This window comes from Acipenser ruthenus, chromosome 12 (genome assembly GCF_902713425.1).
Source record: "Acipenser ruthenus chromosome 12, fAciRut3.2 maternal haplotype, whole genome shotgun sequence".
NCBI lineage: Eukaryota > Metazoa > Chordata > Actinopteri > Acipenseriformes > Acipenseridae > Acipenser > Acipenser ruthenus.
In genome coordinates, this window is record NC_081200.1 from 3,321,115 (window position 1) to 3,336,715 (window position 15,601).

General features: G+C 38.2%; 2 protein-coding genes across 2 annotated transcripts; one reads left to right on the forward strand and one right to left on the reverse strand.

Annotated features, from left to right (window-relative positions):
* Window positions 1-66: 66 nt before the first annotated feature.
* Window positions 67-3,400, forward strand: LOC117417418 (small ribosomal subunit protein mS22-like). Its single transcript, XM_059034343.1, has 8 exons — window positions 67-252; window positions 485-642; window positions 826-990; window positions 1,227-1,370; window positions 1,461-1,544; window positions 1,852-1,997; window positions 2,126-2,234; window positions 2,963-3,400. Exons 1-8 carry the CDS (start codon window positions 126-128, stop codon window positions 3,065-3,067), a joined length of 1,038 nt encoding a protein of 345 aa, XP_058890326.1. The 5' UTR covers window positions 67-125; the 3' UTR covers window positions 3,068-3,400.
* Window positions 3,401-3,606: 206 nt separating this feature from the next.
* Window positions 3,607-14,837, reverse strand: LOC117417417 (coatomer subunit beta'-like). The gene is made up of 22 exons (XM_034029559.3): window positions 14,674-14,837; window positions 13,517-13,654; window positions 13,204-13,290; window positions 12,889-13,015; window positions 12,622-12,770; window positions 12,374-12,520; window positions 12,093-12,192; window positions 11,699-11,841; window positions 11,373-11,572; window positions 10,754-10,864; window positions 10,561-10,649; window positions 10,348-10,454; window positions 9,894-10,037; window positions 9,653-9,783; window positions 9,192-9,399; window positions 8,818-8,928; window positions 8,288-8,502; window positions 7,042-7,134; window positions 6,725-6,908; window positions 6,559-6,627; window positions 6,078-6,212; window positions 3,607-3,996 (listed from the first exon to the last, which is right to left on the reverse strand). The coding sequence occupies exons 1-22, from the start codon at window positions 14,674-14,676 to the stop codon at window positions 3,898-3,900; spliced, it is 2,790 nt and encodes a 929-aa protein (XP_033885450.3). The 5' UTR covers window positions 14,677-14,837; the 3' UTR covers window positions 3,607-3,897.
* Between the last annotated feature and the right edge of the window lie 764 nt (window positions 14,838-15,601).

Here is a 15,601-nt window from a genome sequence, read left to right on the forward strand (position 1 = left end):
CACTCCCCACTGCAATGAAGAGAAAAAAATAAAATAAAAAACTCAATTTCCCAGACTAGAGTGCACTTTCTCCTTTCCGGGGTGGGTTTAACGAAGGTCAATCTGGTGGAGGAGTTACTGCAAACATGGCAGCCTTCAGAGTAACAAGGTGTTTAATCAGAGATTCTGCACGTCTCAGAAACGTGGAACAGAAATCAGCCGTGGTGTTTAGATGCGCAAGGCGGACACTTTCCAGCGAGTCTGCTAATAACAGTAAGTCATATTAAAAAAACAATATAATGTCTTTGGAACTGGGTCATTGTCTTTAATGTGACCTTGCACATCATTCATTACGCACTGTAGTTTAACTATGGGTATCCTCTTCTTAGGTCTACCTCATTTTTAAAACATAAAAACAGAAATAAATTTGAATTTTGAAACAAAAGTGTTGTCTGTGATGTCGTTTGTAAAAGTACGCTGTGCACATGTTTTACTTCGGGTCCAGGTCCCACAGATGGCAGAAGTCCCCAGTTTTCAGACGAGGAGGTTCAAAATATTTTGACCAAAATCACAGGGCTGGACCTGCAGAAGGCATTCCGACCCGTTAAACAGGAGCTGAAGCCGCCAACCTACAGACTCATGACAGACGCCCAGCTTGCACAGGTACCGGGAGGCGCTGCGTCCTTGTTTGGGAGGTGAAATAGAGACGAAGTATGTGCCTTAGCAACATACATTGTACGATAATTCAAAAATACCAAATGGATTTCCTGCATTTGACGTGACATCAGTCTTCAGATTTTTAGGTTTCAAACCTAATTTCCTGCATTTTTCCCTCTCCGCTTTCAGGCTACACAGAAAGCAATACAAGTTGCTAAAGAAAGGCTAAAAATGCCACCAGTTCTTCCAGAACGAAAACCGATTGATGACGTTTTAGCGGAAGATAAGTTCCTGGAGGGATTGGAGACAGTGAAATACGTGTTTACTGACATTACCTACAACATCCCGCACAGAGTGAGTGTAATATACTGACCCACGCAGCAAACTGTTGGATTGGAACACACATTGTTATTAAAACCCTTGTCTATTTACTTGCATTTAGAAACGTGATGCATTTCTTGGTCTTCTGTAACTGGCTCCAATCGTAATTATTCAGTTATGGTTTATAGGACTGCACTTTAATCTGTAGTGTTTGTCTGTTTTCAGACAGCATTAAAAAGGGCTCCCTGTTTTTTTTGTTTTTTTTGCAGGAGCGTTTCATTGTGATCCGGGAACCTGACGGCACTTTGCGCAAGGCGACCTGGGAAGAACGGGACCGGATGGTGCAGCTCTACTTCCCCCGGGAAGGCAGGAGGCTCACACCTCCACCAGTCTTCAAAGAGGAAAACCTTAAGGTAAAGAACAGCTTCTGCAACTCCCGTTGTTGCATTTGCTTACAATGTTTCACCTGTATCAAAACAGCTTTGCATGTTCCAATTCTCCAGGTTGTGTTCCTCCAAGACCGTCATGAGGACATCCTTGACCTCTGCCTTGTCCAGTTTGAACCGGATTCACCAGACTACAGAAGAGTGAGTGCAGTGCCATCTTTATAGTAAAACCTGATTGCTGTCGCCTGAACTGAATTCTAGAGAATGACAGAGGCAAGATTCTGTGACCCCTGATTTCTGTCTGACGGTATTAAAAGCCATTTTGTTATTTAAATAAAAATAAATAAATTGGTAAACAACCTGCAACGTTTAGATCACACATGCATGTTGATGCGTCCAAACCAATGGTCATTTTGAGAAATATTATCCATAAAACTCAATCCTAAATGTTGTATTTCCAAGGAATTAAAATGTGTTTTTGATCTCTTTCTCTCCTTTTTTGCACCAGGTCCACAATCTAACATATGAAGACATTGATAAACATGGAAAGTATGACCTCCTGCGTTCAACAAGGCACTTCGGTGGAATGGTCTGGTACTTGGTGAATGGAAAGAAAATAGACGGCTTACTGATCGATATGATCCAGAGAGACCTGTAAGTCTACTGTAAATAAATGAAGACTGTATTTATACAGCTTGGAGCGATCTTGCACTTGGCTTGAACCTCAAAAACATTATTTCAATTCTGACTTAGTTTAAATATCACTTTTGTTGTTGTTACAGAATACAAGATGCCGCAAGTGTTATTCATCTGTACCACATGCTGCATCCTCAAGGTTCATCTGCAAAGGAAGCTGGTGAACAGCAAGCCCAAGGGATTGATTTGGTAAAGGTAAGCAAATCTTGCACCAGCGTGGCCTGCGTATTTTGTAGAGTTAATCCACTTTTCTGGTATAGGGTTACTTGCCCATTAGAATTCAAGTTCCATCAGACTTTCAAGGACCTGAAGGGTTAATCGTCAGCTTTTTTGAGAACGATTTATTTTTAATTGTAGTTGAATTTGTTAGCAAGTTTGATATTTATATTCTCCTCCTGTATCAGGTAGCCAGCTTTATCATAGATGTCATGGAAAGGACACTTCAGAACCAATTAGCAACAAACATGACCTCAAATGAAGGGGGCCATTTTAGAGAATGAGTCTCTACACACTGACAAGCTGTTTCCCCCAATCTGGCTGAAGCATAGGACTTCACAAAAGCCAAGTAGCTCAGTTTAATCATGGATAATATTGCAGTGTGAGCCGATGTAATAATGCCCCCACCAATAATAGTGAAACAGCAGATTTCCAAAATATTTAACATTAAAAATGGAAGTACATAAGTAGGCTCTCCAATATTTTTCTCCTTCATTTTAAAGTGTCTGTTTAGGAAAATGGATGGTTTATGAGGACTTTTCCAAAACACAATTTTATAAGAAGCTTAAAACCAAAACATCTAGATAGATGCGTTAATGGTTAAGTTAAAATATATGCTTGTGTTGATCCAGATTTTTGTTTACACAATTGCGCTCTTACTGAACCACCTGTGATGAGTCAATAAAACAGTATGTGTACTCTCCAAGATTTTTGCCAGGACAGAATCTCAGAAGGCTGGATATGTTGAACTTGCACTCCAAGCTTATCAGGAAACATCAACTGAACGCTCTGCACAATCATCCTCACCTTGAACTGACAAATGCAGAATCTGATAACATAAGGAGGTGGTGGTCTTTGAGAAGAATTGTCCTTCACTCTGAACGAGCCGTTCTGTGCTTAATGGGCAACTGGTTACTTGTTAGAAGGACTCGTACCGTTTTGTTACAGAAGTCAAAAGGTTATTTCCATTGTTAATGCTTTAATAAAATACTGTACATACATTGTTTCAAATAAATTGACTTGATGTACATACATCAGCTTCTTCACTCTAAAGTTTAAGACTTATTTAAAAAGTGTTTGTCGTGCTGTCATTTATTTCTTACTGGCAACTGACATACCTGGAACTTGTCTTTTATAAATATGTGTTTTCATATTTATTAAATTCACACTTAACACCCAAACCTTTCTTAAATATGTATTTGTCTTCCTCAATAATGCTTGCAGCAGGAGCAATACGAGTGCCGTTTTAAAATGATAGGTGTAGAAACCTATCAAAAAAAAAAAAAGTTAAAAGCCAGGGTACTGAAACATGATTTGCAGTTATTCAGTGAAGAAAATGAACAAGAACATATGAATTGATAAAGATTTATTATGAGTTAATACAACACAAGAATGATTATATGAAGTAATCAAACTGGAGCACACTTGTATTCCCTAATGTGCAACGGATGCTTTGTAGTTGCTTGTGCCACACATTCTTTGTATAAAGTATAAAATTCTTTAGTCACCAGCTATTGCAATCTTAAAACTGTCTACAGTGCGATTTTTTTTCTTTTTTCTTTTCTTTCAGCAAGTACATAACATGAAAATTAACAATACAATGAGTTTGGTCACTTTAAATAATAATAATGCTATCTTAAATTTAGTCATCTAAGAAATCATCATCCAGGTTTACGTCTGTTGTGTCAATGTCTTCCAGATCCAAGTTATCCAAATCTTCTTCAAATTCTTCATTTAAAGTCTGAAATAAAAAAAATAAAAAATCTATATCTATACACACACACACACATAATTTATATATAGAGATAGATTATATATATAGTGCCTTGCAAAAGTATTCAGACCCCTGACCAATTCTCTCATATTACTGAATTACAAATGGTGCATTGAAATTTCATTCTGTTTGATATTTTAAACACTGAAACTCAAAATCAATTATTGTAAGGTGACATTGGTTTTATGTTGGGAAATATTTTTAAGAAAAATAAAAAACTGAAATATCTTGCTTGCATAAGTATTCAACTTCCACACATTAATATTTGGTAGAGCCACCTTTCGCTGCAATAACAGCTTTAAGTCTTTTGGGGTAAGTATGTACCAGACAGTGTCGGAGCGATTTTGGCCCATTCTTCTTGGCAGACTTGCTCCAGGTTGTTCAGGTTGGTTGGACGACGCTTGTGGACCGCAATTTTCAAATAGTGCCACAGATTCTCAATGGGACTGAGATCAGGACTTTGACTGGGCCACTGTAGGACATTCACCTTTTTGTTCTTGAGCCACTCCAATGTTGCTTTGGCCTTGTGCTTGGGATCATTGTCCTGCTGAAAGGTGAATTTCCTCCCAAGCTTCAGTTTTTTAGCGGACTGAAGCAGGTTCTCTTGCAGTATTTCCCTGTATTTTGCTCCATCCATTCTTCCTTCAATTTTAAGAAGATGCCCAGTCCCTGCTGATGAGAAGCATCCCCACAGCATGATGCTGCCACCACCATACTTCACTGTAAGGATGGTGTGTCTTGAGGCATGGGCAGTGTTAGGTATGCGCCACACATAGCGCTTTGAGTTTTGGCCAAAAAGCTCTATCTTGGTCTCATCTGACCACAAAACCTTTTCCCACATTGCAGCTGGGTCACTCATGCTTTCTGGCAAACTCCAGACGTGCTTTTAGATGGTACTTTTTGAGTAACGGCTTCTTTCTTGCCACCCTCCCATACAGGCCAGTGTTATGCAGAGCTCTTGATATGGTTGACTGGTGCACCATTACTCCACTCCAAGCCACTTCACTCTGTAGCTCATTCAAAGTGATTGTTGGCCTCTCTGTGGCTTCTCTCACAAATCTCCTCCTTGTTTGAGTGCTGAGTTTTGAGGGACAGCCTTTTTTTGGCAGTGCCTGGGTGGTGTGATGCAGCTTCCACTTCCTAATGATCCAACTGTGCTCACTGGGATATCCAAACACTTGGAGATTATTTTGTACCCTTTCCCTAATCTATGCATTTGTATTACTTTATCTCTAACTTCTGTAGAATGCTCTTTGGTCTTCATTTTCCTTCAGATTCACAGCCTGACCAATGATCCTTCAACAGTGGGGTTTTTATCCAGAAAATGTGACAGCAACTTTAATGGTTCACAGGTGGAGGCCAATGGTAAGGTAATTGTGTCCTCGTTAGGACAATTTCTTTCATCTGTGTAAATTGGGAGCTTCCACAGCACAGGTTGAATACTTATGCAAGCAAGATATTTCAGTTTTTTATTTTTCTTAATATTTCCCAACATAAACCCAATGTCACCTTACAATAATTGATTTTGAGTTTCAGTGCTTTAAAATAAAATATCAAAACAGAACAAAATTTAAATGTACCATTTGTAATTCAGTAATATGAGAGAATTGGTCAGGAGTCTGAATACCTTTGCAAGGCACTGTATATACACACACATTTTATTTATATATATATATATATGAAGGAAATAATAGAAAAAAAGGAAATAAATAATAGAATTACGTACACGTTCATATGCATGTCACACTTTACAAATATCTAGTTGTTCATATCTGCGTTTGCCATAACCCAACCCCTCAGGGTTCTCTCTGGAAGGAAGCATTGTACCCTGCTTGCTGTTTTCTTACAGCTTCAGACTAGATCAGAATCGCTCTAATAACCCCTTCAATTATTGCCATCGCCACACCTGACAGAGTTAAACACATCTGACTCAAACAACAATTCTTTACGATTAAGAGACAATTCCCGAATGATATACAAGAACACCCCCCCCCCCCCCCCCCCCCCCCACCCCCCACCCCCCACCCCCCCACACAAAATATTGATACCTTTTCAGGTTTGTCTGGAGTGGGTTCTGTGTTCTGAGTTGGTGCGGGGTCAGGTTTGGGTGCAGAGGCTTGTATCACGAAAGACGGTTCTGGGAACGCTGCTGCTTCTGCCATTTCCTCCTTCGGAACACTCTCCTTAAAGCAAAACAAAAGCCAAAGGAATTCCACACATTAGGATTTGTTTCTTTCCTGTCACTAATTACCTACACACATTTCCTTATTTTTCTATACAGTATGTAGTACTTCTACATAGAAAGTCATGATATATTATTAGTTATTGCCGTTGGTATTATGTCGGTACAACTGACTAAAATACTGATATTTACAAATAAATAAAAATAAAACTTAACTGCTTCTGAGGTAGAAATGCACTTAACGGACCAGTGATGTAGATAGAGAATTCTATCGTGCAATAAAGACGAGGAAAAACTGAAATATTTCAAAGACCAAAAAATAAATAAATAAAATATAAAGGATGTACCTGTGACAGAACTGTTCCTTTTGGCTCATAACCTTTAGCTTCTTCCAATACATTTCTCTCTTCGTTCATCTAGGCAAAAAAAAGTTACAAAACAGGTTATCACAACATCATTTCAAATCTAGACATAGAACAAGGATGTTGAAACACAGATCGAACATGTATTTACAGTGACTAGTGGGTACTCCGCAGCCGGTCTCAACTTTCCAAGACTAGTTTCCTTAATGAATTGTTCCGCCACAAATGCTTCTTTCAACCCTGGAAACAGGTTTCCATATTCGGTGGGATCAGCCAAAGACTCTGCAGCTTTCTGGTTCACTTTGGAAAGACTCTCTCGCCACAGTTTTACAACCCTAAAGGAAAAATAAAATAAAATAAAAAATAAAGAAAACATGCCAAGTATGACTTCCAGTACCAAATCTCAGTCTGGAGATTGAACCTCAAAATCTACCGTCTGTTAACATCCAAAGCTTTAAGAGGAAATACCTTGACACCTGACTTGGAAGGTAGGTACGAGCGAGAAAGGCAGCTTCAGGAAGACGCCCTGTCCGAATCAACAGTTCGAGACAGTGGTCGAGTCTGAAAAAATAATGAGAATTCACATAAACCTTAAGGATATGACATGCTAAATTCAGCATTTTGATCCTGTCAGCTTTCACAGGGAGTTAATGATTTTTTTTCCAATAAGAAGCATCACCAAACCTATTAACCAGAATTAATTATAACTAGGGCTTGAAGTTGCTGGTTTTAACCAATAACTGAAAAAACACCCCCGATGACCTATTTAGAAGATTTATTTTTTATTTTTTTTTAAATCAATAAACGTGGGTTTGGCAACATATTTTAAATAATGTCAATCATGTACTACTATATACATAAAGAAAACGGCTTTCAGAAGGCGGGCAGTGTGCAAAGACAGTGCAACTGACCAAACATCAATTTTTGTGTCAAACCTGTTACTTACGTCAATGCGTCATTTGCTTAGCGACCATGAGCCCACCCAAACAAACCAGCAACATGGCGTCGCCAGTTAGTTTTTTTGCGGTACAGTTTTATTCAGCGATGAACTGAAAAAGTTATTGTAAATATAAAACTGCTGTACAGTTCTGCTTCTACTAATGCACATTAATGTTTTTCTTGTTTAATATTGCTAAATATCAACCCTTAATCAGAGTACTATGATGAATGTTTAATCGTAGGAAAAAATGTAAATAACTTCCTGTATGCCGAGATTAATTATTACAGTATGCTAGTCATACGATGGGATGGGCAGAAAAAAACCCCAAAAACCCTAAACTGTGTCTGTAGTGTGATAGATACGTGGGCAGTAATGGGTGTACAATGAAATCTGTTACTTCTCAAAATTCTCAGATTCAAAATGCATCCAGTTATACATTGCTGGAATCCTAATGTGGACATCCTCACTTCAACACAGTAAGTTAACATTTGTATATGTATTAATGAAACGTACATTGAATGTATTATAGAAACTGAAAATTGATGTGTTTGAGTGGAGAATAAAAAACAAAAAACCAAAAAATTCAAGCCCTAATTATAACTCATGTACTTATTCTAAAGCAGATATTACTACCTATACAAAACTGGCATTCAAAAAGGAGCATAACGCACCTATATGCATAATCAACTTTGCTGACAGTAACCGAACGACATACTGTTCTGTATTATTGAATGTGGTGCATTAGTTCAGAGATAGCCAATACTTCAAACTTACTTTCCCTGCAAGAAGTAGGTCATAAAAGCAACATTATTCTTGCCATCCTTTTCAGCCGCCTCAGCAAGTTTGTTGACCATGGTGGCATTACCAGAGGCAGTGGCCAGCAACAGAAGTCCACCGTAGTCCTGTGCGTGGTGAAGGCATTCCTGGGCCAGGCCAAACTGACACTTACTGATGGCAAGCTCAGCTAGCTGCTTCCACTTCTGCTCTGACTATTGAGGGGGAAAAAAATAATAAAAAATAAAAAATCTAAAAACATATAAAATGTACTGTTAATTAAAACTATTTAATAATGAGGCAGTGGAAGTATTGGATTGATTTTATGGGGACTTTTTTTCAAATGGGAAGACAACATTATTCTTCCCTGTACCAAAGACATTACAACCTTATGAAGTTTCTGTTTGTATTTCATTACAAGCACAATTTCCAGGGTGCAAACTTAAAGAAACATCAATGTTTGCAGTAAGTATATTTGCAAGTTGTATATATGCAAGTTGTTGTTTAGCTTTGTCAAATAAATATCCTACCTCTGCTTCAACTGCCAGCTGATATGCGATCTTCAGCTCCCCAAGCTGCAAAGCCAGTTCAAAGCGATGCTCTGGATCTGAAGATACTGCAAGAGCTTGTGGTTTGAAACCCTGTTTAAATATAGAAGAAAATAAATTAAAAGCTGGTATTATTACCATGGGCAAATGCAACTTAGGATCTATTCATTCACAACTAGTAATATAAAATTAAATGAATTAAAGAGTGACTCAAATAATATTAACTCTTTCAGTAAGGATAATCCTAAAACAGATGGTTTAAAGTGTCTTTCCTATACTGTAACAGAAGTCTGCAGTTTTGAGACTAAAAAACTGTTCCAACGATGACAACGTTTAGCTGCTTTTAACATTCCAACCTGTTTTTCTAGAAAGTGTGCCACTCTGGTCCTCTGTTCTTTCGGAATTGTAGGAAGAACCTTATCTGCCATACCAAAGTCTCTCCTCATCACTGCAGTCTGGTATTCTAGCACAGAGACCAGCAGGGAATAACTGACAATGTTCAACTCTTTATCACCCAGGTACAGCCGGTTATCTTTGGGGATATAACCCAAGAGATACATAGTCCTAGAAAAGAAATGAAGAATTACTATGACAGTTTGTATAAAGAAATATGTTGCAAAAACACAGAAATGAATAATGTTTTTTCACAACACAACAGCTAGGTACAAAAAAAAAACCTTCCACACTTATTATATTTATCATTACATGTATTATATTGATAGATATGAAGAATTAAAAAGCCTTTACATTTTTCAACAAGGCTGTTTTATACAGTTAAAATCAGTACCCTCTGAACCAATGCACTGTAAATTTCTACCTGTCCAAGTGAGCAATGGTAACAATTTCTCCGCCAACAAAGTAATTCAGCCTGTTTACAGAGCTGGTGTAGATGAAGCAGTCTCCGACCCACAACCCTGTCTTGACTATTTCCTGGATTTCGCCCTGAACCTGCAGAAAATACAAAGCATTTCTGGATGAGGTTATCTGCAAAGATCAAACAAAAACAGGATTACCCGCATTATTTTTGTATGTTCAAGGCCCATGTATTAATCAACTACCTCAAAGGCATCCTCAATGCCGTCTTCAGTTATGCCCTCGTTTGATTCCTGCGCTGCTGCCACCTTCTCTCCCAGGTATTTCAGAATGAAAAATGACTCCTCGGTAGCAATGCAGACCAGCTCCCCAGAGTCGGACCAGAAAATCTGCAAGTTAAAGATAAAAATGAGACCACATATTAACAAAGATAGCTGGAAGACAATCGTCAGAAGAACAACATAACAGCTTTGAACATAAGGTGTTCTTTGCTTTGTTGAATACAATATCTAAATTGTACCAGAACTGTAATACCAAAGCATTATAGACTAAATTAATAGTGCAACTGGAGTGGTTTGGTATTTTAAAGATGTTTTTGATAAAGGCAATCAAAGACCTGTAAAATCCATAAATTTATTTTGTTTTAATGTTAGCATCCATGCAATACAGATTTTGCACAATAATTACTATGTAACTTACATGTTTAGGCTGGATTTCAATTCGGCGGATCAGTTCTGTGTTATCCCAATCATAAAATGCCAAACCATTAACAGATCTGACTCCCAACAAAAACCCGCCATAGATACCTATAAGAGCAAAAAAAAAACCAAAAAAAACAAACAAAGGAAAATAATTGGTTACAGTGGTTTTTAGTAGTTCATAAAAAATATAAATAAATAAATACTACTTTACCTTCTGCACCAAAATCTGGTTTGAAAGATTTCTTTTCTTTGAAGTTTTTAAAGATCTTCACAACGCTGCTGCTTTCCCTAATTGCATACCTGTAAACGCGCAAATGTCAGTCATTATGCTGTATTTTAAACCATCCAACGATACAAGTTTAAAGCAAACATTTGTTAAATCAGTATCTAGTCAACACACTTACTCAGAGGAATCGTGTGCCCAGACAAACTCCTGTGCAGACCCGAAGCTCTTGTTTCTCAATGCCATGGCAGTATAGATGATGTATTCCCCATCTCCACATACCACAACAAATCTAATTGAAAATAAAAAATATAAAAAATATAAAAAATGATTCAAATATACTAAACTAAATACAGAATGTACACTGGCATGACAAATGATATCATGAAGGAGTATACCGTCATATGAAAAGTATATTTAAGTGCAGACTTTGCTCATTTGATTTTTTCTCATCTTAAAACATTAGGACGAATAGACAAGATACTGGATCACAATTTCTAAACCGCTCTCATTTGCATAAAAACCTTAGATGCACATTATTATTTGTTTATTTAGCAGACGCCTTTATCCAAGGTGACTTACAGAGACAAGGGTGTGTGAACTATGACTCTGCAGCTGATGCACTTACAATTACGTCTCACCCAAAAGACGGAGCACAAGGAGGTTAAGTGACTTGCTCAGGGTCACACAATGAGTCAGTGGCTGAGGTGGGATTTGAACCGGGGACCTCCTGGTTACAAGCCCTTTTCTTTAACCACTGGACCACACAGCCTCCTATGACAGAGTAAGAGTTTCTTTACCTGCCATTGGGGTTGTGCTGGATCGTCTGTGGGTAGATCTCGCAGCTTCCCATGTCTTTAACAGCTAAAGGCAGCCGCTCTCCATCCTTAATTTCAGTATCACCCATGGCTTTCAGATTAGCCTGCTGGACCTCAGAGTGTTTAGCCCAAATGATCTTTCCATTAGAATCCATGGACATAGCAGGCTCCTCGCGACCAAGCTGCACATAAAAAAAGAAAGCTTCAATGAAATGCACTAGACACCAAATACATAAGTATACTTCAGAAACTCTTTGCAGTTAAACAAATGAGGGAGAAAGTTAGATAAGAAAAAGAAAAACGGGCACCTTAACGATAATGCTGCCTTCATCGTACCCCAGGGCCACGTTGTTGGAGCCCCGTAGGCTGGCAACACACCACACTCTCTCCATGCCATAGTTCAGCGTGCTCTCGAGGCGGTATGTGCTTGAATGCCAGATACGAACAGTGCCTGTGAGGAAACACAACTCAAATCAATAAATAATAAAATAAAATAAATGGGGGACAACATTGCCATTGCAACCAACATGACATAATGTAGACTCACTCTACAAACAGCCCTTAAGAGTCCCCATGCAAACAAGTTGGACACAACAATGTTTGTAAAGTTCAGCAAAAACCCTGCTTCCCACCCAAAACCCAGGAAATAACATGGTAAACCCATAATGTGATAGAATAATATTTTAGAGTTAGATAACATACCGTCTTCTGAGCCAGTGATGATGATGGGGAGCTCAGGATGAAAGCTGACACAGGACACGTTCTGAGCATGTCCTTCTAATGTTTGCACACAGGTCTTGTTCTGTAAACCCAGTAAAGCACCATTGCAACTGTTATGTTCACTCCTTATCTTAACTTTATACTTTCTCTCAACTCCACTGACACAAATAGGGTTTCCAAAGGAAACACATGTAGTTTTCATCTTTACAGTTGCATTAATCCTAGATCCATCTGATACTATCTAAATGAAAACACTTTTTTACCTGGTAGTCCCAGATCTTCACTAATCGATCATCAGCTCCTGAAATGAGGTAAGGTTTGTCACCTCCACTGTAATAATCAATGCAGTTCACTCCCTTTTCATGGCCCTCTAATGTGAAGTTTGGAGAGGATGAGCCAAGTTGCCACACCTTTATATATTAAAAATAAAAAAGAAAGTAAAATGGTAAAACATATAATGTAAATAAAAAGCAAATAAACAAATGTTCTTGTAGGCGGTATGGATGGTTACCTTAATTGTTCTGTCCAGAGAGGCACTGGCAAACTGGTTGTTGTCTTTGGGGTTGATGACAATTTGCATAACATAATGTGTATGGCCCTCAAACACTTGGCTACAGGTCCATTTTTTCTCCCAGTCCCAAAGCTTGATAAGCATGTCATCTGTCAAGAAACAAGCCACCAAGTTGATAAATGTATAGCTTTTTTAGGGTCACTGTAAAAACGAAAAAGCACTTAATTATTTTAAATTGGTATGTTAAATTGACGCTTTAAATCTTACCACTGCTGGTCAGAATGTATGGCTGTGTGGGATGCACCGCTATGCATCGGATATAATCGGAGTGTGCTTCGAACATGTGAACTCTCTCCAAGGTGTTGTAGTTGAAAACTCGAATCTGCATGTCATCCTGTTTGGGAGGGAAAAAATAAACTTTCACAACATTGCACTTAAGCTTACTACTCTAAATATATATTTTTTTATTGACGCCCGAGACATGCACTGTGCAAATTAAAAAAAAAAAAAAAAAACAACAGTCATGGATCTTTTATTGCCAAAGATAAAATGAACCATAAAAGAATGCGAATGCACACTCACCGCTCCAGTGATGACCCAGTTCTTTCTGGCGACAAATTTGGAGGCTCTTACTGGCAAATCGCACACCTCAAATGTCTTCACGAGAGTCTAAAGACAGAAGCAGATACATTTCAACCAACATTCCTGCAAAAACAAGCTGTTTCAACATCATGAGTTCCTTGCATTTATGCTATTATGCATTTTTATGTATTCACTTTTTTTTTTTTTTTTACAATAGGTACTATTGTACTACAGAGTGAGTCTAAATATCACAGCAGGTGATGAGTCTAGGAGGGGCATTCAAGACAGGTTAAACAGCACATCATGTCAGTACCTGGCTTTCATGGTTCCATACACAGACACTGCCATTATAAAGACTGGCTAACATCCAGGGCTCTGTTGGGTGCAGGTCCACACTCTTCACTCGGTCAGACCGAGCTGTGAGCTTCCGCTTAATATCTAGTCTCAGAGGCTGAGGGGATACAAGTTTGAGGAGAATTATATTAGAAGCATTTTTGGAATGCAAGTTTAGCAAAACTAATAATAGTTGTGCAAACTAGTACCTAGGCTGGGTTAACAGTAAAGACAACCTTACAATGCTGTTCAAAAAACATTCAATTATAAAATATTCATACTCTGGTGTACACAGCATAGACAGTACTCTGCCTTTAGAATTTTCACAGGTGTTCAATTAAAAACTAAAATCTGATTACTCTGAAAAGATGCTCGTGAAAACATGATAAATAGGTATAAAAGCTCTTCCGCATTTCACGATGGCTACCACTATCAATGTAAATATTTAAAAAGCGAACTAACATGTACCGATATGAATGCTTGGATTGTGTATTATGTTTTTGTATATTTTATTATTTACTATTATTATTATTTATTTCTTAGCAGACGCCCTTATCCAGGGCGACTTACAATCGTAAGCAAATACATTTCAAGTGTTACAGTGCAAGTAATACAATAAGAGCAAGATAAATACAATGACTTTGGTTCAAGCAATATTTCTTTTTCACATTCAAATGTGTGTGTGAATATATAGGTACCTGGTACCGCTGACAACTGCATGAAAATCCAACCCCCGTTCAAAATTATGTAAACCTCTCTCCAGTAAAGCTAAATAACCTATATATTACAACCCCATCATTATTCCATGCTTAACTAAAGTTCAGTGCTTACAATACTTCTCATAACTGTAGTAGGACGAGCCGCCTGTGTTTGTATGTGACAGTGCACAGCAACAAATACTGAAACACATTTAACTATTTACAAAAAAGCGACTTTATATTAATTTAGTTGAACCGACTACTGTTTTACAACAATTCTTTAAAATCATCAATATTATTTGATGTGGGGCCTGCAACTCAAACCCATTCCTCGAACATTAAAAATGCCATTCTCTACCCGTTTTCTAAATTACATCTTAAAATATTGCATGTTCAGTAGAAATAATTCTTTAATAACACGGTGTTTGTTCGCTCTTACCATATTTACGGTGTCCCAAACAGATGTTTCAATGTAATAACCAGGTCAGAGACTCAGACGCTGCGCCGAACTCACTGACGTGGAGCTTCCTTCACCTCAGCACCACAACACCGCGAGAGCTACAACAGTAAACGCCGCGAGAACTCATACATCTGACACGCCCCGTTTGGGAAACACGTAGGCGCTTTTGCAAAGAGATGAAATTGCCTTCAAACTGGGTTATGCACTTTATGCGGAGTATATTGGTATAGGTATATGTCAGGATTCCACAAACAATAATGTATTATATACTCAGGAGTATCTTGAAGACAATTTAACTTGGAAAGGACTAAGAAGAAAAAAATCCTTGAGCTGTGGTTTACACAGTGAACATGACAGCCTCGGTCAGTCTTCTAGGGAAATCCATCACTTCACTGTAACCAGTGACAAGAAAATACACGCGTAGCTAACTGCATCTCCTCATGTTCCATTGGCTCCCACATTTTACTCTAACTCATACACATCAAATCATATTGCAGCAGCAGTGACAAAACAATATGCTTCTCCAATTATTATTATTTATTTATTAGTAGACACCCTTATCCAGGGCGACTTACAGCTGTTACAAGATATCACATTATTTTTACATACAATTGCCCATTTATACAGTTGGGTTTTTACTGGAGCAATCTAGGTAAAGTACCATGCTCAAGGGTACAGCAGTAGTATCCCCCACCTGGGATTAAACCCACAACCCTCTGGTCAAGAGTCCAGAGCCCTAACCGCTACTCCACACTGCTGCCCAATATGACTGGATATTACATTTGTTAATAAACATATGAGACCGGGTCATGTGAACACAATCCCTGCAAGTGCAGTGCACGAGGGTCAGCAGCCGTTAAAGACACAGAAGAAAAAACAAAAAAACACTACGGGTGTGAGAGCGTTT

Coding starts and splice junctions, on each gene's coding strand:
- LOC117417418 (XM_059034343.1), top strand. CDS start 126: ATGGCAGCCTTCAGAGTAACAAGGTGTTTAATCAGAGATTCTGCACGT. Junction 1,371..1,460: donor TCAAAGAGGAAAACCTTAAG/GTAAAGAACAGC, acceptor CCAATTCTCCAG/GTTGTGTTCCTCCAAGACCG. Junction 1,998..2,125: donor GATATGATCCAGAGAGACCT/GTAAGTCTACTG, acceptor TTGTTGTTACAG/AATACAAGATGCCGCAAGTG.
- LOC117417417 (XM_034029559.3), bottom strand. Junction 13,016..13,203: donor ACTGGGTCATCACTGGAGCG/GTGAGTGTGCAT, acceptor CCTCCCAAACAG/GATGACATGCAGATTCGAGT. Junction 10,455..10,560: donor ACCAGATTTTGGTGCAGAAG/GTAAAGTAGTAT, acceptor TTGCTCTTATAG/GTATCTATGGCGGGTTTTTG.